Here is a 22,743-nt window from a genome sequence, read left to right on the forward strand (position 1 = left end):
CCAAAGTTTGTTGGCGATGATCATCAAATTTGGCTGGACAATTGGGAGATATTGCAGGATCTATGGGGTCTCACCGACCATAAAACTCAAATTTGCAGACCTGAACATGGTGGGCAACGCTGAGCGCTGTAGCTAAAAACAGTTCAACATATTCAAGTATCACCACTAGGCAATGACATGCCGTTCGAATGCCATTGCTGCACACTGGTGATGTTCGGCAGCTAAACACAAACAACCATGTATCGGCAAGTCCCAGCAGACATTAGCCTGATCAATTTGATGAATCGCCCGAGCAAAAGGGTTGAGCTATTTTAGGACAACCTTCGGTACAACTTGAGATCCTTGGGATCTAACATTCGGTACAGTCTGTACAGGGGCACGCAGATCGACGCAGATGGCGGCGGCCACGACCTGTGCCGGCGGCGCTCGTGGCGGCGATGAGCGGTGCTGGGCGCGGAGGCGGTGTGGCTCGTGGTGGTCCACGCCGACAACGCCCTCGTCGCTCCCCATCATCTTCGCAATCCCCTCCTCGCTCTCCATCATCTTCAGTTCTTCACATGTTTGCAGCGCGGGGTTTTCAGGTTGCAGTGGCTTGATCTCGATCTGGGCCGGCGAACTGGCGCATGTCTGGATCCAGTTGCATTCTGTTGATGTGACAAAGGTAAGATTCCTCTGTTTAATTTGAACGGGAAAAAGACTCTGTTCATTTCTGGATATCCTTCCCAGAACCTTTTGCTCTGTTCTAGAAGGGCAGCAGGTCCAACTGTGTTCATTTTCTTTACCTAGATATTTGATTCTTATCGTGTTATGTCATGCGAACAATAAGTACTAGCTTAATCCCCACATATATATATATATAGCGAATGCGCATCGAGAAATTATTGATCGTTTCTCTTATATTATGCTCATGAAGTTAATGCACAAAGAGAGCTGCATATTTTGTTTGTGCTGCCACCGCTGTTCAAAATAAGAAATCCACAGTTTATAATAAGAATAATTCTCAGGTTACATTTCTCCACTTCCTCCTGCTTACAGTTTCTTTTCATTACTAACATCATACTGAATTAGACTGATGGACTTCACTAAATTTTGATTCATCCGATGTCATCCATTTGTGCTTAAAAAATATGCGTAATAGCCTTACACTGTAGCAAGCACCCTAATTAATAGTCCATCACGGAGGGCTGTATGAGAATGCATGCGCATACATTCAGCGGGAAAAACTGGAGTAAATATAATGCGCTAGCCTTAATATAGTTATCCCATCGCAGTTCATGAAAATAAATATATAACTTTATAGAATTGTCAATTATTAGCATTTTAACTATTCCAGCAGTGAAAATAAACATATATTTATAGAAATGTCACTTATTAGCATTTTAACTGGAGTAATTTTTTTACTGCTAATCTGTCACACAAATGAGTGATGGTTAGTGGTTATATCCAGGTTTCAGTCTTCGGTCGTGGTAGGGTTTTCATTTAGCACAGCTTATCTGCAAATCAACACACGTTTCTATTGCCATCATGTATTTAGACAGTGTCACATTCTTTGACTAGCTTTTGGCCACTTTTGACTAGCTTGTGGCCATTTCTTCTCTTCTGAATAATACTACCAGGGGCAGTGGTCCATATGGCTATATGCTCTAATTGAGTTGGCGGCTTAGTAAAACAGAAATAATGGCGCATTTCTCAACTCCGATATCCTCCATGGATGCTGCTGCAGCCCTTTGTCTTTTCCTTATTCTAGCCACCATGATCGCCTCTCCTGCTGTCTATGCACAACAAACCAACAACAGAGGGTGCATCACAAGCGAGAGGGATGCACTGCTGTCATTCAGAGCTGGCATCAGAAGCGATCCACAAAACCTCTTTTCTTCTTGGAATGGCCAGGATTGCTGTCAGTGGAGTGGTGTCAGGTGCAGTAACATGACAGGCCATGTCAACAAGCTTGACCTCCGCAACAATCTCTTCTTGGACGACATCTTCCGTTCCTTTCACAGTGAAAATCCTCATGGAATGCGTGGGAACATCAGTTCTTCCTTAGTTGCTTTGCATCATCTGGAGTATCTAGATCTCAGTGGAAACTATCTCGGTGGAGTAGGTGTGCACATACCCAGATTCTTCGCCTCCTTCCAAAGCTTGGTATATCTCAACCTCTCTTGCATGGATTTTTATGGTAACGTGCCTCCTCAACTTGGTAACTTATCCAGATTGCTATATCTTGACATCAACAATGCTTGGTACACTGATGGTTATGGCAGTATGCTGTACATCGAGGATATCTCATGGTTGCCGCGTCTTCCTTTGTTAAGATTTCTCGACATTAGTAGTGTGGATCTCAGTGCCACTGGCAATTGGCTTCAAGCAGTTAACAAGTTACCTAATCTAAGAGCCCTTCTTGTCCATAACTGTAAACTTGTTTTTCCACTCGTGCCTGTTGTGCATTCTAACCTCACGTCACTTGAGGTGCTTGATCTAAGTGATAGTGGGTTTGACACCATTAATCCAGCCTACTGGTTCTGGGATTTCGGCATCATCAGGCATCTTGACCTTACAAACAATGAACTTTCTGAAGCATTTCCAGATGCAATGGGAAACATGACTTCGCTTGAGGTACTTCATCTTGGAGGCAATAATCTCACGGGTGTAAAACTGAAGGTACTGGAAAATCTATGCAATTTGAGAGTTCTTACGCTGTGGTCAAACCTGATCAATCAGGACATTTCACAATTTTTGGAGGGGTTGCCTCGCTGTGCATGGAGTAAGATTGAGTTGTTGGATATGTCTTGCACGAATCTCACTGGGGAAATTCCAAAGTGGATAAATCAGTGGACTGATTTGAGCATTCTTCAGCTCTCTTCTAATATGCTTGAAGGATCAGTACCTCTAGAAATTTTTATGCTCAGCAAACTCAAACTATTGTATCTAGATGGCAACTACTTCAACGGTTCTATTTCAGAGGAGCATCTTGCCACCTTAGTGAATTTGGAGGAATTGGATTTGTCTTACAACTCCCTACACATGATGATCAGCTCAAACTGGATCCCACCTTTTCAATTGCATTGGGCATATTTCGCAGGTTGCAAAATGGGGCCTCATTTTCCTCTGTGGCTAAAAGGGCAGAGGGATGTTATTTATCTTGACATTTCTGATGCAGGCATAGTTGACAACCTTCCGGATTGGTTTTGGAGTGTGTTTTCAAATGTTATATATTTGAACATCTCTTTTAACCAAATCAGTGGCATGTTGCCAGGGACTCTTGAGTTTATGTCTTCAGCAGTAATATTTGACCTGAACTCCAACAACCTCACTGGCACCCTACCGCAGTTGCCAAGGCAATTGGCGGAACTTGACATTTCCAGAAACTCTCTATCAGGGCCACTGCCACAAAACTTTGGAGCTCCGCTACTTGAAGAGCTATTGCTTTCTGAGAACAGTATCAATGGCACTATTCCAATATATATTTGCAAGCTGCAGTTATTGCTAGTTCTGGATTTAGCAAAGAACTTCCTGGTAGGACACCTCCCACGGTGTTCAGAAGAAACTACAAAACCGAGCAGATCCATTTTAGCTCTAGTTTTGCATGAGAACAACTTGTCCGGTGAATTCCCTTCATTCTTGGAGAGCTGCTCCCAGTTGGTTCTACTTGATCTTGCCTACAACAACTTTGTTGGAGAGTTGCCAACATGGTTAGCAGACAAACTGCCAGATTTGTCTTATCTTCGGTTGGGTCATAATAGGTTCTCTGGCTCTATTCCAGTTCAGCTCACACAGCTTGGACACCTACAGTATGTGGACCTTGCATATAACAGAATAGCAGGATCTATACCTCGTACACTGGCCAACTTAAAAGCAATGGCGCAGGTGACAGAAGCATTATGGCATCCCTTAGTGTGGGGATATGAAAGGCCAGCGAACCCTGACACGAACGATTCGCCAAAATACGATGACAGTTTAGTAGTGGTAATGAAAGGCCAATACCTTAATTACACCAGGAACATCGTCTATATGGTTGGCCTTGACTTGTCGTGCAACAATCTGGTCGGAGAGATTCCAGATGAGTTAACTTCTCTTGTTGAACTTAAGATGCTGAACATCTCCCATAATCATTTGTCCGGTAGGATCCCCGAGAAGGTTAGTTTGCTGCGATCATTGGAGTCTCTCGACCTGTCGAGCAATGAACTGTCTGGTGATATTCCTTCTGGTCTCGCAGACATCACAACATTAAGCAAGCTAGACCTGTCGTACAATAATCTTTCAGGAAGGATACCCATGGGGAACCAGCTGCAGTCACTCATCGACCCAGAGTCATCGTATATCGGCAACAACTATCTCTGTGGACCTCCTCTTTCCAGGACTTGTTCGGAGCCTGATGCAACTGGACGCGATATTGAGGAGCATCAACAACATGAGGCCAAGTACTTTTATCTTGGGCTGGCTGCAGGATTTGTCTTTGGTCTTTGGTTGGTCTTCATCATCTTCCTATTTCGTTCATGTGCTGGGTCTGCAAGAAGCGGAGCAGTGTCATCGCGCCGGACACGTTTGCCTGAAGGATTGGCGCTGCAGCTTCGTCATGGGTGAAAAGCAAGACCGGTAAAGCCCGTAGTGATATTTTTTATTTTTTATTTTGCATTTGACTTGAGCATTATTGTTGTTGGAACTAGTAGTCTTGATACTACTGCATGATGTTGTGATGTGGACAGTTTGGAAAATAAGTGCGACTAAACAATTGTACTGTTCTTTTTGTTATAGATTGTTTGGAAGTTCTCTTAATTATTGTAGATGGTGTTCTCAAGTACGCAGAAATCATTATTTTCCTTTCGCTATTCTGGACCTATGTGTTTTACAAAGAACAACACCTTCATATTTGGAACATATATAAATTGTAATGTTTTCTATCGATTGTTTTGAAGTTCTCTAAACTGTTTTAGATTGTGTTCTCAAGTACGACGAAATCATTTTTCAATATTGGACCTCTATGTTGAACCTCTATGTTTTACATAGAACAACACCTCATATTTGGAACATATATAGAGTGTATTATTATTTTTATTGATTGTCCTCTAAATCACTTTAGATGGTGTTCTCAGGTTCGAAGAAATCTTTTTTTCTTTGGCTATTCTGGACCCGCCTCTATGTTTTACATAGAGCACTACCTTCAAATTTGCAACATATATAAATACTTCCTGTAAACTAGCAGAATAAACACTGCACGCTGTCGCTCAACGTGTGGATTCAGCTAGTGCAGTCTGTAGCTAGAGTTTCAGTTAGTTTCAGTTCGCAGCTGCCGATATAGCCGTTAGGTTTGATTTGGCCGTGGGATGGCATGGCATAAAGGTCAGGCACTGACATGGCCGGCATGCTTCAGTCCACGGATCTTGGTGCAGGTTTGTAGCTCAATCTGTTTGTGCACGTTTGCATGTATTCAGAATAAAAGGAATAGAAAGCAGAGAGGAAAAACTGCGCGACTGTAGGCAGCACAAAAACTTGTGTGCTCTCATCTTCTTCTCCATCCCCATCCCCTTCTCCCTCGCCGCAGCTGAGAGGAGCCTGTCGGCAACAGCCAGCGGGCGGCTGCCAAGGACAGCGGCGGCGGGGATCTCGCTGCTCCCACTCGACGGATAGAACTCTGGCAATGGAGGCGGCGGCCTCGAGCAGTGAGGGCAGCGTCACCGGTGACATGTGCATGTGTTGGTGCTGGGGGCCATCCTCCTCGGCCACATGGGTGCCTTGGGGGTGGTGGCTGCTTGTTGCGGTGTTCCCTGCCCTCTGCCTTAGATCCAAAGATGGTGTCTCTCATGTGTGTGATTCCTGCCCCAAAGTCGGTCTCACCGATGTTTGAGCCTTAGGGGTGGCGGGGGATGGGGCTCCGAGGGAAACCCTTGACCGGTGGTGGCGGTCATGGCAACGATGACGCAGTGCATCGTTCCCCTTCTTGGAGGCGACATCGAGGTATACCTCCCTCCCCTCCTATTCCTCTCCTCCTAGGTGAAAACCCAAGTCCCTTGGATTGGGCGGCGACGGGGGCGTGCTGGCGTTATTTTCCTCCTGGGAGGCGTCACTTTGGGACTGGGTGGTGGTTGAACTGTGCGGCGCAAGGGGCTGCTGGTGGCGGTATTTGTGTTGAGGTGTTATCACCAGAATTTGACCAAGCTGGAGGTGGGCCGCAATCGAGATGGATGTGAAGATTATACATGGAAGAAATACGTGAATCGGCCTTTTATACCAAGTTGGGCTAAACTGCCCATGTATCTGTAACATATTAGATCGCATCTCAGTTTAGAAGTTAGAGTTTTACCCGTGCACGGTTTAGTGCACGCCCACATTAGAAAGTCCCCTGGACTATAAATATGTACCTAGGGTTTATGGAATAAACAACAACCAACGTTCAACACAAACCAATCTCGGCGCATCGCCAACCCCTTCGTCTCAAGGGTTTCTCCGGCAAGCACCATGCTGCCTAGATCGCATCTCGCGATCTAGGCAGCACGAGCCTGCCCACGTTGTTCATGTGTTGCTCGTACTGAAGCCTTTTTGATGGCGAGCAACGTAGTTATCATAGATGTGTTAGGGTTAGCATTGTTCTTAGCATCATATGTCGTCGTAGTGCAACCCTTGCGCATCTAGCCGTCCTTGTACCTCATCATGGGTGCAGGGGCGGCACCCCGCTTGATCGTTATTTGGCAGATCTGATCCGTTACGATTGCTCCTTGATTTATCAGGGATTAGTTTAATATCTGCAATAGTTAGGCCTTACAAAGGGTTGGAGGATCCAGCGGCGTGTAGGGTGTAGTTTGCTGGCCCTAGACAGGATGTTCCGAGGATCAACCTCGTGTTGGTTTTTAGGCCTTGTCTAGGGTTGGCTTACGATCACCGTGCGCGAGCGCGAGGCCCAATCGTGAGTAGGATGATCCGATTATGCGGTGAAAACCCTAGATCGTCGTGGATCTCATATGCTTTATCTTGATCAAGCGGGACCACCATATATTCGGCCACCTTGGACGAATCATGGGTGGATCGGCTCCATGAGCCGATTCACGGGATAACCTCGAGAGCCGATCGAGGCTCGTATTTAACGTGTACGTGTGCGCCCGCAGGAAACTAAGCGAGGCATCATCCACACCTTCCCGACCGGTATAGGTCGGGTGGCACGCCCTTGCAATTTGCATCGGCGCGCGACCGGGGAGGCTTTGCGGGCCGTCGCTCCGAGGGACCGGGGCCAGCCGCAGCCCTAGTTGTTCCCGGCTCTACGGTGTTGGCCGATCCACTGCCCGCCGGTGGGTTTCTGACGCCAACACATTCTGGCACGCTCGGTGGGACCATCTTCAACATCCACGACATCCACCACATCGCCATCTACATCCGAGATGGCGGAAGAAACTCCGGTCACTTACGAGGAGCTCAATGGCGAGCTCAAGAAGAAGTATGACGAGGTCAAAGCCTTCCTCGAAGCCGACCTCATCGGCTCTTTCCACAGGACCCGCTCCCATGGCATCAGATGGAAGGGGTTCTCACCTGAAGGCGCCCTTGATGGAGTGGACCTATCCACCCCGTCAGAAGAACGCACCAGGTCGCTGCGTCAGGAGATCAACTTCATGGTGGCTCATTCGCTGCACCGCCATTCTGAGAGCCTGGTGAATACGTTGGAGCGCGTCGCTCGCGCGTGATCCGGGAGATCATGAGCCATCGGTACTCTCCATCGGGACCAGCTCTAGGGACTCACCAAGGAGAAGTACCACTCCAGTCCCGTCCACCGCTGCCGTTCGCCTTGGCAGCGCCTGAAGCGCCGAACGCATCGGCCTACGTCGTCTACAAGATTGGTGGTGACCCCAGTGACTACCAATTCCTACATGACACGCCCAAGGAGATCCCGCACGGATACGCATGCGCATACGTGCCGAGCTGCAATGAATCGGGCACCCTCGAACCGAGGTTGCAACAGCGGGGACTTCGGAACAACGGGAGGAACGTCGGATGCGGACCACGAGAAGCAAACGTGGCTAGCTAAATACGCCACCCCGACAAAACTCCGAGCCCAGCTCCTGCGGTTGGCTCGGAACCGGAAAAACAAGCATGGCTGGTTAAGTACGCCACTCCGGCGAATCTTCAAGGTTCGGCACCTACAGCCATCACCGCGGATCAGATTTGTACGATTCCGAAAGATCGGTTCGGTATGATGCCGAAAAGGAAGACGGTCGGCTATACCAAGCCGTACCCCAACGAGTACGAATTGATCCCGCTACCACCCAAGTATCGGCTCCCGGACTTCACAAAGTTCGGCGGATCGGATGGTTCCAGCTCCATCGAGCATGTGAGCCGATATTTGGCACAGCTGGGCATGATCTCGGCGTCGGACGAGCTGCGTGTGAGGTACTTCTCACGGTCCCTCACAGGATCGGCTTTCGGTTGGTACACATCACCGCCACCGAACTCAGTCCAGACTTGGAAGCAGTTGGAAGAACGGTTCCATGAGCAATATCACTCAGAGGCTTCCGAGGCTGGCATTGCCGATTTAGCACAAGTACGACAGAAGCGCGGGGAAACAGTGTCGGAATACATCCAGCGCTTCAGGACCGTTAGGAACCGATGCTATTCGGTTCACGTAAGCGAAAAAGAAGCAGTCGAGTTGGCGGTGGTGGGTCCGTCATCATCGATCAAGGACGTGGCCGCCCAAGCGGACTACCCTTCATTAGCACACATGGTGCGAAGGCTGTCAGCCGTATGAACAGCGCCACCCGGATGTCTACCAGGACAAATTCAAGCGCGTGGTTACCATGGTTGACGCAGGCGAAGATGAAGGCGCTATGGGAGACCAAGAAATAGCAGTGGGCTGAGTGGACTCGGGGAGGAACCCCCGTGTCCCGCAAATGGGTAAAGCCACCGGGGCCGCCCGGGGATTTGATTTTGACGTGACCAGGACGGAGCAAATCTTCGACCTCCCGCTCAAGGAGAAACAGTTGACGATTCTCGAAGGTCTCAAGTTCCCCACGGCGCAAGAGCTGAATGGAAAGCCGTACTGCAAATGGCACAACTCGCTCTCCCATGCCACCAACGACTGCAGGGTGTGGCGTCAGCACATCCAAGCGGCGATAGAGAAGAGGCGTCTAATTTTCAACCAGTACGCCATGAAGGTCGACACCCAACCCTTCCCCGCCGTTAACATGGTGGAAGTCACCTTCCCCGAGGGTTGCCGGACAGGTCCCTCGTTCGAGCATCAACATGGTAGGACCCGGGAACCACTGCGGCAAAGATGGAGATGAGAGCAGCTGCTCTCGAGCAAGGACACGAGAGGGGCCGCTCCATGCGATCGGCTCCGTCAAGATGGCAAGCGCTACGTCACGGAGGGAGAAGTGAAGAACATAAGATATCAACGACCCCTCTCTGATCACCTCCTCAACAAGTATGTGAGTCAGTACGACCAACGCCGGCGACACGGCGACGATGATGAAAGAGATCGTCTGGCTAGAGAAGCCAGAAGATATCGTCGGCACGATCACAATGAGGAGGAGCACGAGCGCCGTGCCACGGAAAAGCCAAGGGAGCAAGATGACAACGCCAGGCACTGGGACTGCCCCTTCTTCAGACACTGCTGGGATTCAGGAATGAGCCGATTGCCCACAATCGACAATTGCCCAGAATGCAATCGTAAGAAGAAGGAGGCAGCCAACGTGTCCGTGTTCGAGCGCTTAGGGCCTCTCCCACCACAGAGCAAACGCGCTGAGTCCCCTCGCTGGGCAGATCTCGAGGATTCAGAAGACGAGGGACAAGAAGAGGAAGAAGACAGGTACCACCGTCCAAGGTGGTGCCCTGACGGACTCAGCCGTTCACAAAAGCGCAGGGTTCAGCGATTGCGCGGCTTGGAGGAAGCCGAGAGGTTATACTTGCATACGCTAAGGAAGGCACGACCTGATCTGGCTGCGAAAGTTCAGCGAACCCTGGATGAGGAGGGACTGCCGCAAAGAAAAGAGTGGCGCCCCAAGCAAAGGAAAGCCGATGATGAAACATCGGCTGGCACAAACATGGTGCTCGTTCGTCCGGCAAAGTGTAGGGCTCCACGTTTACACGATGCACCCGAGGTGGACAACAGCAAGCGCACCAACGTGATAAAGTCAGAGATTGGGCTGGTTCTATCCACCGGCCTGGACGAGTAGCAAAAGCACGTCAATAAGCAAGCGTGGCGAGGCTGATCCTTGCGATCGGCCCCCCAAAAATTTGTGGAGGAACATTACATAACCTTCACGGAGCAAGCAACGTGGAGGCCGATTCCAGCAATCGGCCAAGATTATCCTCACCATCTATTTTGCCTGGGATCAACGTTTGACCCAGCAGGGACTACCTGAAGAGCCGATACCATCAATTCTCTTGACAGAATCGGCTCGGGGAAGCACCTAGGTGGATAAAACACGAGGATATGAGATAATACTATCAAGTATGGGTGCCGATACACAAATCGGCCTAAAAAAATTTAAAAAATTTTGAGCACAGCCGATGCAGCAGACATCGACTTAAGGATATAAAAGCCGATGCATGGACATCGACTCAAGAGGAATAACTGTCAGGGGATCAATGGAACTGGAGCTGCTGATTTGGAGTAACTCGGAGGGCAGCTCGCCTTGAAACATCGATGTTCTGGAGAGCCGATTTTGTTGAAAACGGCTAACATGGCGCTACGAGGGGGAATCTGATGATGGTCGGTTCGGATGGTCCACTTTTATCCTCGCCCTGATCAAGGCTCGGGGGGCAACAGACCTGTACTTACCGGAAGGAGAATCATCAGTTGAAGGACCGGTGCGTTGCTATCGGCTCGTTATGCCAATGCAAAAGGGGACAAAGAGGAGAACTGTTCGATGCGGTTAAATGAAAGGGCATGGAGTAAATACTCGAACAGTTTCCGAGGGGGTGGTGCCAAAACTGTCAAATCATGCAGAGAAGTTGAGAAGGCAAGTTATCATGATGAAGGACTCTGCGACGGTTCTGCTCTGCCACGACATGACCCGACGAGAGAAAAGCATAATGATTTTGGAAATGTCATTTCCAAAACCAGGGGGGCATGTGTTATCACCAGAATTTGACCAAGCTGGAGGTGGGCCGCAATCGAGATGGATGTGAAGATTATACATGGAAGAAATACGTGAATCGGCCTTTTATACCAAGTTGGGCTAAACTGCCCATGTATCTGTAACATATTAGATCGCATCTCAGTTTAGAAGTTAGAGTTTTACCCGTGCACGGTTTAGTGCACGCCCACATTAGAAAGTCCCCTGGACTATAAATATGTACCTAGGGTTTATGGAATAAACAACAACCAACGTTCAACACAAACCAATCTCGGCGCATCGCCAACCCCTTCGTCTCAAGGGTTTCTCCGGCAAGCACCATGCTGCCTAGATCGCATCTCGCGATCTAGGCAGCACGAGCCTGCCCACGTTGTTCATGCGTTGCTCGTACTGAAGCCTTTTTGATGGCGAGCAACGTAGTTATCATAGATGTGTTAGGGTTAGCATTGTTCTTAGCATCATATGCTGTCGTAGTGCAACCCTTGCGCATCTAGCCGTCCTTGTACCTCATCATGGGTGCAGGGGCGGCACCCCGCTTGATCGTTATTTGGCAGATCTGATCCGTTACGATTGCTCCTTGATTTATCAGGGATTAGTTTAATATCTCGCAATAGTTAGGCCTTACAAAGGGTTGGAGGATCCGGCGGCGTGTAGGGTGTAGTTTGCTGGCCCTAGACAGGATGTTCCGAGGATCAACCTCGTGTTGGTTTTTAGGCCTTGTCTAGGGTTGGCTTACGATCACCGTGCGCGAGCGCGAGGCCCAATCGTGAGTAGGATGATCCGATTATGCGGTGAAAACCCTAGATCGTCGTGGATCTCATATGCTTTATCTTGATCAAGCGGGACCACCATATATTCGGCCACCTTGGACGAATCATGGGTGGATCGGCTCCATGAGCCGATTCACGGGATAACTCGAGAGCCGATCGAGGCTCGTATTTAACGTGTACGTGTGCGCCCTGCAGAAACTAAGCGAGGCATCATCCACACCTTCCCGACCGGGTATAGGTCGGGTGGCACGCCCTTGCAATTTGCATCGGCGCGCGACCAGGAGGCTTTGCGGGCCGTCGCTCTGAGGGACTGGGGCCAGCCGCAGCCCTAGTTGTTCCCGGCTCTACGGTGTTGGCCAGTCACTGCCCGCCGGTGGGTTTCTGACGCCAACATGAGGCAACGTGGCTTCATGTTTGGTTGGCGTCTTTAGCTTCATGTGCTCTATGACCAAGTGTGGTCCGTGTCCACCGGTGGTGCGGCGCCCTCGATCATGGGCAAGAGGGGATAGGGATCACCTCTTCGGCGGCTTGGTTGAGTTGGCTCGTGTGATGCAGAAGCTTGGGCCCTTGCCCTTCATGGTAGTTGCGTTGCCATTCTCATATTGTATCTTCTTGCAGTGATCTCAGATTAAAGTTTGCGTCTTGATGAGTGGTTAGTGCAGCGATCGATAACGGTGTCCACGGTTTCGCTGGATGGGGTGTTCGTGTTTGGTTCTTGCCTTGCGCAAGTTGTTAAGTGTGCCTTCCGTGTTCTTGGAGGTGCTACTCTGCGTCACAATGGTGTGGCGCCCTTCGATCCGAGGTGAGAAGGTAGGGGCCTTCTTCGAAGGTGGAGGCAGATGTTGTTGTATTGTGATCCAAATTCATATACTAAAGGGAGGCTAACTTCTGACGAGCGGAGCGAGGCCCGTCGCCGGAGGCTTGGGCCGAAGCGTAGCGTAGTCAGAAGTTAGCCCATACGTCGTGCCCTGCAGGGACGCCTGCGAAGGGGGTGCGGGGGGGCAGCCCCCCGCGGTACGGTACAGATCGTTGGCACCGCCTATATATACATCTTGTAAGCCGCCGGCTAGGGTTTATCAGATTATAAGATAACCCACGGTGTTTGTAAACAGTCCCCGATATAGTGAAGTTTTGCTGGCTGGCGCCCGTGGTTTTTTCCCTTTCTGTGTTGGAAGGGGTTTTCCACGTTAAATCTCGTGTCTCCGCTGCGATTTCCTTTATCGTTCTTCGTTATTTGCTTGTCGCTTTTATAACAGATGTATATACTTCAGCGGCGATCCAGGTGTTGACAATGGCTACATTATTCTCCGATGGTGTTTTCTCGGCGAGTCTTCTCCAAGGCTCTAATCACGCGGAGTGGATGAGGGCCTCGACCTTTAAGGTGTGTTTCTTGTAATCTTTCTTCGATTTTGTTGTGTGTGTTGCATGTAAGCTGATATCTAAACACTTTGTACATGCTGATTCGGGCCTTATTAATTTAACGCATGGCTTAGGCCTCCTATTTTATTTTAAAAAGATGTACAGTACTATTATTATTGGATCAATGACTCGGTACTGCTTCTTGAATAAATCTCATACTTCAGAATCACTACTGCTCATCTCTGATTATGTAACACGTACTCGATTGGAAGTCAGAACCGATCTTTGCATTAGTAAATGGAGACGTAACAGCTGAAGTTCTTTAAGTTAGCAAAGGAACGGTAGAAACCGGAACACGACGACGGCTCAACCTCGGACACGGGACACGTGTACCACCATCATCACCAGCCAGCATCTGCGACGGTGAACGTAGGACCTCCTTCGCATGGCGTCCCTTCTGAAACCGACGCGAGCACCTTTCAACGTGTTGCGACCCATTCCACGCTGAGAATTGGTCTTCAGAAAAAGGTCTTGTTCTTCAGAAAATTCGTCTCGAACTCCCAATCCCAGGTATGACACCCGTACGTGCTTGCTGCAAATCGAAGTTGGCCTTGTCTTCTTCTTTCAGCTAGCAGCAAGCAAGCTACGCCTGGACGCCTGGTCCCCGTGGACCCCGTCGCCTATACATTCATTCCCGGTACATTTTTCTTCTTCCACCCCCTGCTTCCACCCCACCCTGATCTTCTCACCCTTTTCTACAGGTTCTGATTCTCATCAAGCTTGTCGGCGTCCTTCTTGGCCCGCAGCAGATGACCGAGGCCGTGAACGCGCTCGCCGCGCGCACCGGGGCCGACCTCGGCTCCGGCGCGAAGCAGCAGCAGGCCAGGGATGCCGTGGTGGCGCTGCTGCTCATGGTGAACGAGGCCACCCGGTTCCAGACCGTGTCGGCGTTCGTGGCCGGCCTGATGCACCCGAAGGCGGCGGCGAAGAGAGGGACGATCACCAATGAGATGAAGGCGCAGGTGAACGGGTGGCAGGACCTCTCCAGAGCGCTGCTCCAGACGGATCGATGTGATGTAGACAAGCCTGAAGGCAAGGGGAAAGGCCAAGAGGAATCAGCTGCAGAAAAGAAGCCACCTCCTATTCGCCCGCGCCCGGGAGCGTTCCAGGCGTCTGATCAGATGGATGTGAAGACGGCGCACAAGGCGGCGGCGACGGTGGGGATCCTCCTGTTCGTCCAGGTGCCGGGCGGGATGGACGAGACCAAGGCGCTGCAGATGTTCCGCGCCAGTGTCAACTACTAGCTCGATCGCTTGGTGTAGCTTGGAGTATACATAGTTTGATGATACATACGTACGGCCTGAAAATAAGTATGTTTGGGAATACTTCAACGGTAAATAAAGAAGTGAGCAGATTCCACTTTTTAGTCTCTGTATTTGTAGTACTATTTCTGTTCATAAAAACATGTCGAAATTTGTCTAAATTCAGATGTATCTATAGTTCCATACAGTACATCGACCTGTACAATTTATTTTCTCAATTAGGGAAAATTTCATTGGGGTTTACACATAAGGCCCTATTTGGATTAGAGGTAGTTTGTCATGTGTGTGTGCTCTGGTATTCTTGAATTAAAGACATGAGTATAGATTTTTAAAAAATCCATTCTTGCTCAAATATAGTGCATATAAGTATTTTTGAAAGTCAAACAATGTAAAGTTTAACCAATTATGTAAGAAAATAATATCAACATCTAGAATATCAAATCAATGCCATTAGATTCATTATGATGTACATTTTCATATGTTGTACATTTAATATTGTAGATATAGGTAAGTTTCTAAATAAACTTAGTTAAAATTTACACGGTTTGACTTAGAAAAAATTATATGCACCATATTGTGGAAGGAGGAAGTACTTCTATTCCAACCAGGGTCTAACGATGGGAGTTGCGCACTGCACACGTACCACGGTCCAAAATTCTGATGGAGTGTCGGGTTCTCTAATTCTATTTACTTTATAATACTACCTCCGTTCCGATATAAAGGTTTTGCGCTTATTTTTAGGTCATCAATTTAATTAATGTAGCACAAGATATATACTACAAAGCATATATCATTACAAAGTTCATATGTTATACTTTCTAACGGTATAATTTTATAATGTAGTAGAACTTATATTATATTGGTCAATTTGATGATCTTGGGATACGGCGTAGACCCTATAAACCAGTACAGAGGAAGTATAAGTCTTAAAGATCCCAACATTAAATTAATAAAGCTTAAAGCGGACTAGTACAACAATACTTACACCGACCTGCTAGGTTTGCCAGCTAACGATTACAGCTAAGGAGAAAAACAACAGATAAAAAGGGAGCAAGCTACACTAACTAGGACTAAACACTAGGAAGAAATCTTGATGCCATTGATGAAGGCGAAGATTTCTATTCAAATAGCGCAATGATAAAACTGACCAAACCAACATACCTCCCATGCAGAAAGAGAGCACACCCACGACCGGAGGAGCTTGGTTGACTTCATGGCTCGAGACTCTGAATATTGCAACTGTCATTGTCTGTGATGCATTCTTAAGACCAACAAGACGGTACAATAAGCACCGACGGCTGAGGACGCAAGATACCGCTTCATCTGAATCCAAAGGACTCATCGTATTCATTCGCTTCATGAAATCAATTTTATTGTATTAGAGGTTATAATATCATTTTTCTTGTAAGACTGATGTGAGCCACTTGTTTTGCGGGTATAAGCATACCTTTCTTAATCAGTAGGGATTACAAGTAACTTAGTATCAAGCTCTTGATAAATTAATTCGGGGACTCATTCAAGCCAAAACATAGTTATATTCTCCGCCCTTGCCCAATTGGCAAGGCGGTGGCTAAACCTTAACTAAACAGCTTGGGGCATTGCCTTTCAATATTGAAGGTGATGCGTGGGCATCTGTGAGGCCAACCTATCTAAAGTTGTACTTTCGTTCTTCCTTCTTGTTCTATTTTTCATGTACTTTTTCCTTACAGTTAACTTATTTTCCTTTCCTATATCTACGATCCTCTGAATCAGCATGTTGTGCAACCATCGTAGTCGTGAAAAAGTGGTATCTAGGCACATCGGTCCTGATTCCCCTTCCCACCCTCCAATTCCCTTCTCTTGATTAGTGGCACCGCACACAGGCCAAGGTTACCAAATCACCAAGTTTGGCGTTAACATACATTCGTCATTCACGCTCTTAAGATCCGTTGTTTGACCTAATTGGAGTCATCATCCAGACTCGTTCGAGAATGTGCGCACATGGAAGCAGAAGAAGCAGCCATATCCTTGTTGTGGCATGGATGGAAAAGACACCTCGCTACAAGTTGAGATCTCTAAGTTGTATGAGTTGAGGTAGGGTGTGGCCATGGAAAACACACGCTCATCCAACACAGAGGACATCAAATACATGATTGTCATTGGCAAAACAAAGTCGTCCCTTTCCCATCCAGTAGCCACCCCACTCACTTTCACTCATTGCCAAAGTTTTAACTCATTCTACATCCATCCCCACCGTGCCGGAAACACAAAACTCTTTTGTTCGACCCATATACTTCTAAAACCTCACACCAGATCAACTTCCTTGTCCCGACTACCCTCGTCGCTCCCATGCAAAAAAATACTACGCTCTGAACTTGGAACCTATTTCATTCTTATGTCCCTCCAACTTCGATACTACCACCCTTTTGTTGGCCACAGTACACACAAGCCACAATTCCTACTACCCATCCACAAATTTTATGCCATCAGATTACAATCCTCTCACCAAATACCCCTACCCCTACTATCAACCGAAACCCTCCCTTTTCCCATGCAACCAACAAAGTTTCCAAAAAAACTCCTACATGCTAAAATTCATACATTTTACAACTCCTACATGATATATTATCCAATACCACTACAACCTCAACACCAGTCAGAAAAACACGCGTAGAACCATTAACACCTTCAGAATGAACATCATATCAGAAAACCACATATCGAGCCGACTCTTCTTGGTAAAAATACAGCTACATGACGCTAAGAGTGTGAATAATATTCTAACTAGCATACATACTTGATGATCATAATGCTAAATAGGGGATAGAAATACCTAGCTACATATCTCACAATGTGATTTTCAAAGCCTCGGATGGGATAAGCTCTGTAAAATCTGTATACCTTTTTTTGCTGACCTAGTTTCAACTTTTACAATACTTGAGACAAATTCATGTAGTCAATACAAACATTGATGCTTTTGAAGATTGGATGGACATGATGAAAGCGATCATTCTTCTATATCATAATTAATTTTCCTACAAAGATTCCTAAGCGGATTGAAAGAGAATAAATATCTGGTTAACATTTAACAACTCTAAAACCTTTCTCGGTTCTTATTGGTATGCTAGACAACATTAGCAGTCCTACATATCAAACAATAAGAAATCTTCAGCTTTTCAGTCCACTATCAAGCAATTCAACGAAATTTCGATGATGCTTATGAAGATGATGTGTGCTTGGTGGAAAAAACACAGTTTCACAAATCAAATCCCTCAAGAAGCACATGCAACTATTTCCACTGGAACAAAGTTACTTTAGAACCAAACTTCGTACTTAGCATTTCAACCGAGACATATAATGGATGATTGGGATATTCCACAATTTATGTTATCTTGCAAATTGTTGGGCAAAGAGCTATTTCATTGTTGGATACTAGCAGTGCCAACACATTATTTGATGCGGCTTTTACCATGAAACATAATTTTGCACTTTCACCAGCAGAAATGTCAAAGTGATAGGAGGAGGTGAAGTTATTCTATACTAGCAAAGTGCCCCTTTTCCATTCAAAACAAGACATTTGCCGCTGATTTCAAATCTCTTCAACTATGGGGTAATGATATTATCCTACTAGACAACTGGATGAAATGACACAAACTTATTTTGTATGGCTTCCTTGTAGGAAAATTACAATTCACGATCAGGGGACTCCTCACATCTTTGTTGATGATATGCATGGTTCCTCAACAAGATTACATTTTTTCTAACTAAGAATGTCCCAAAATGATAGAGTGGGGAGATACTTGCTTTGTGGTTAATCTCGAAATCCTTAACTCTGAACCATTGGTAACACAATGTTTAGAGTTGGATTAGTTGCTCAGCCAAATGTGTCCGAAAAAGAAGAGCAAAGCAAAGGTTGCATGACCAAAACTGAACTAAATTTCAAGATATATTTCAGGCGGTGATGCATGAAATGCATACATGAACTTTTTTTCCTTTATCATATTGAATTTACACATATTTGCAACATATATAATGATAATACCATGTTTTACATTAATTTATGAGGATTTACCAATGCTCCCCTTTATTTGGTTTATAACTCTGCAGAACAGGAAAACACTGTTTTGTGTATTTTTCACTTTCAAAGACCTATACGTAGTCAAATTGACCTGAGATTTTTGGAGCGTCATTTTTTCATCCGGAAAAGCACCCTGGGCACTAGAACCTCACCTGGAAGGGCATGAGGCCCAAAAGAGCCCATGTGACACGCCCAAACATGTAGGGTGCGCCACCTGCCCTCTTTCGACCGTCGATTGTCCAAATCGCGTGATGTTTTCTCCCACCAACGTATTTTGACCTAAAAATCACTATATATATGGCCCCGAAGAGTTCTCGGGAGGAGAGCGCCACAGAAAAACAAAAACACGAAAACGGAGGCTACAACAGAGAAGATTGGAGGGGGAATTTCCGTCGGGATCACCGCCGGAGGGATCTCCACCTTCTCCAACGTCTTCACCATCATCACCATGATCAAGGGAGAGTAGTCCACCTCTAGACTACAGGTTTGTGGCAGTAGCTTGATCTATTTCTCTCATGTTCTTAATAGTTCTTAGTGCCATATGAGCTGCCTCACATGATTATGGCCATATTTGTAATACTTATGTGGTGGATCATTATTCTGTGATATTGTGCTATGAGATCTGATCGTATTATGTGTAAGATGTATTGATAGATGCATATTATGTACCTTATTCTTAAGTATTTGTTCTGATCCAACATCTATGCAAGAGCGTGTATGGGGTGATGTGTGTGTCAGATGGAGTAGTATGGTTTTTGTGATTGAATTGTGACAACAAATTCATGATGTATTACGGCTTTGCCTTTTCTTTTGATACCTCACTAGGGATAAACTGAATGCATGTGCTATGTTCGCCACGTGACAAAAGTGATGATCTTGTTTGGTCAAGGTAGCATATTTGATATTTAAACATCATGTCAAAGTACTTAAGACTATACTCTGTTGATTATTAATTCAAGATTGCATGGAGTTTTCCCTTTCTTGTGGAGTATAAGAGAGATGTGTTGCATCATCTCTATGTTAGGATGTGATGTCCATACGAATGTGTATCTTACTCATGTTATTTTTCGGCATCCTCATATCTCATTGATGAATTTCTTTTTATCCAATACAACTTAAAAGAGAGATTAGTCAAATGAACCCCGGTCCACTTTTTATCATAAGAAACAACTTTGTATTGCTTTTATCTTGTTATCTATATGCTGCACTATTTTAATCCGAAAATACAAAAATATTTACTTTTATTATTTGCATTCAAAACACCAAAAACAATCAACCCATTTACAGTTTTTTACTTAGTTACTTTATTTCATCTAATTTTACTCGCTTTATTTTTACTTGTGTTTATTTACTTACGCGAAACGTTGTGCTTGACAACCACACGGTAGAGTTGGGGACACAAGGCTTTTATTTTACTTGCAGGATTGCTAGAAGAAGAGAGAAGAGAATACTCCTTGTCCAGTTCCCCGAGAGTTTGATATAAACCCTCGAGTTACCCTTGTGGGAAAGATACTCTGCTAATACAACACTCTGCACTTGGAGTCCCAACGTATCAAGATCTTTTTGGCGTTGCTAGTAGCCGTCATCAGGCGGGCCTAGCTCTAGAGAGAGAAATTGACCACATAATTCCTATAATACGAGGTGCCAAACCTCCCAATATAAGTTCGTACATACTTTAGAAACTAATTAGGGAAATGCAGCAAAACTATAAAATAAGGTCTAACTATAGTGTCATTTCTTTCTATGTAATATTGGTCAAGGAAAAAAGATAAATCTCGGAAACTTTGTGTGGATCACAGACAATCCAGTTATCTAATAATCAAAAATAAACTTCAGTCATGTGATAGAAGATCTTTTGTATGATATCCATGGATCAACAATTTTCTCTAAAGTGGATAATAAGGATGAGACGGTAAGAACTACACCAAACATCATTTAGTACCAACTTGGACACTATGAGTACACGGCCTTTGGTCTAAGCAAGCACGTGCAACTTTTTAAGAACTTGTGAACGAAATATTTTTCAAATGTCTAAGAAAGTTTGTGTTAGTCTTCATTGATGGCATCCTTGTTTATAGCAAGAGCATGGATCAACATTAGAGACAACTCAAAATAGTGTTGCAACACTTAGAATGCATGACCTGGAAGTAAAGATGAACAAATGGACATCATCTCTCATACTGGTGCAGCAACTGACCCTACCAAGTACCAAGATAGCTTCACATAGAGTAGCAGAAAACACCACAATTAGTCATGAAAATTAAGAGGATATATTGTCCTGAGAGTTAATGACGAAATATGCAGACATTTGCCATTCATTAAAACAAACTTTTAAAAAACATGTTTTCTCGGAACAGTGGGTTCATAAGAAACTGCCTTCAAGAATCTAAAACAAGCCATGTCAACTCCTACCACATCAGGAAACTGAGTCAACCTTTCATATTGGAAACAAATGATTGTGCTTCTGGCCTCGGAGTATACCTGGCCATACCTTAGGCTGGGCCGAGCTTCAAGCCGGGACAAACTACGTCCGCAATTGAAAACCTAGGCCCAAGTTCAACCCATCCCAGCCGCTAGGCTAAGAAAAAAACCACAAGCTTGGCCCGACCATTGGAAAATCTTGGCGGGCCTCAGGCCCAAGCTAGGCCCGACCCGAAGCGACCGTGGTGCTTGATGTTCTAACCCAGACCCGATCCGGTGACATATGCTTCGGGCCAGGCTAGCCTAGAATTTTCCAGCCGAGGCTTGACCTCCCTCCGATCCATATTAATTGACTTCAATATGGATGTATCTAGAACCAAAATGTGTCCAGATACATCCATATTAGAGTCAATTAATATGAACCGGAGGGAGTAGCATGTTTTGGGTCAGGCTGGTCTGGCGATTCCTGGTCGGGTTGGCCATGGCCAGGTTTACGTGGGAGCAGTATTAATGCAACAAGGAAAGCCCTTTGCATTTTGTTTGGGTCCAAAAAACATGTCCCAATTGAAAGAACATCTCTCATATTATGTTTTGTGTGTTTGATGTCAATATATATGATACTCTAATGTTTGTTGAAGAGGTGCAGGGATTACATAGATATCTATTGCATGTGTGTTGGATTTGATCGCCTATCAAAAGTATTCAGAAAAATGTTGGCCAGGCCGGATAATCCGGGCCGGATATTGTTGAAATATCCGGCCCCCTGATTTTGGCTAAGTCTGTGAAGAAAAGTGGCTCTGGCATAGGGCCGGACATTTGACCGGATATTGTCCCGGTATTGTACCAGGGCCGGAATATCCGGGCCGGATATTTTGGAAATATCCGGGGCCCTCGAAAACGGCTAAGGACCTGAAGAAAAGTGGCTCTGGCATAGGGCCGGACATTTCACCGGACATTGTCACGGTTTTGTACCTGCGGCCGGATTATCCGGGGGGGGGGGGGCGGATTATCCGGCCCCAACTTAGGCCGGATTATCCGGCCCCCCGGAAGACTCAACGGTTGGATTTTGGGGAGGGGTATTTATACCCCTCTTCTTCTTCCTTACCTCTTTGCTCAATCATTGCTCAAGAACTCAGCCAAGCTACACCACCATTAGAGCCAACTCAAGAAACTCAAGATTTGCAAGATCTTCTTCCTCCCCCAACCAAAGCTCTTGATCTTTGGGGATTCGAAGGAGAAGCCACCGATCTACATCCTCACCGAAGCGTTCTTCATTTCCCCCTCACTTGTTTGAGGGATCTCATGCTAGTGTTCCTATTTGGTTCCCTAGTTGATTTGTTGTTGATGTGTTGTTGTTGATTGTTGTATTGTTACAGATTTGGGAGCCTCCAATTCAGTTGTGGATGTGTGCCCCAAGAACCTTGTAAAGGCCCGGTTTCCGCCTCGAGGAAATCCCTTAGTGGAAGTGGGCTAGGCCTTCGTGGCGTTGCTCACAGGAGATCTGAGTGAAGCCTTCGTGGCTGTTGGTTTGGCTTGCGTAGCAACCACACTCCTCCAAACGTAGACGTACCTTCTTGCAAAGGAAGGGAACTACGGGAATCACTACAAGAAAAGTTGCCATGGCCGACGAAGTTGAAGTCGCGCCGTGGTTGCTGGTGTACCATGGCCGACGATTTTTGGTCCCTCCGTGGTGCATGTCAAAACTTTTTTTTCTCGTTTTTGAGGCCACCTAGCCCGACGAAAGCGGCCAAAACGTC

General features: G+C 46.3%; 2 protein-coding genes across 2 annotated transcripts; both read left to right on the plus strand.

The window, feature by feature from the left end:
• The first annotated feature begins 1,677 nt into the window (after window positions 1–1,677).
• Window positions 1,678–4,710, plus strand: LOC124680987 (receptor-like protein EIX2). Its single transcript, XM_047215996.1, has one exon. The coding sequence runs from the start codon at window positions 1,678–1,680 to the stop codon at window positions 4,579–4,581; it is 2,904 nt and encodes a 967-aa protein (XP_047071952.1). The 3' UTR covers window positions 4,582–4,710.
• A 1,200-nt stretch (window positions 4,711–5,910) lies between these two features.
• LOC124681002 (protein synthesis inhibitor II-like) lies at window positions 5,911–14,612 on the plus strand. The gene is made up of 2 exons (XM_047216008.1): window positions 5,911–5,952; window positions 13,948–14,612. Exons 1-2 carry the CDS (start codon window positions 5,911–5,913, stop codon window positions 14,488–14,490), a joined length of 585 nt encoding a protein of 194 aa, XP_047071964.1. The 3' UTR covers window positions 14,491–14,612.
• Window positions 14,613–22,743: the final 8,131 nt, after the last annotated feature.

Source organism: Lolium rigidum, unplaced genomic scaffold (genome assembly GCF_022539505.1).
Source record: "Lolium rigidum isolate FL_2022 unplaced genomic scaffold, APGP_CSIRO_Lrig_0.1 contig_32528_1, whole genome shotgun sequence".
Classification (NCBI taxonomy): domain Eukaryota; kingdom Viridiplantae; phylum Streptophyta; class Magnoliopsida; order Poales; family Poaceae; genus Lolium; species Lolium rigidum.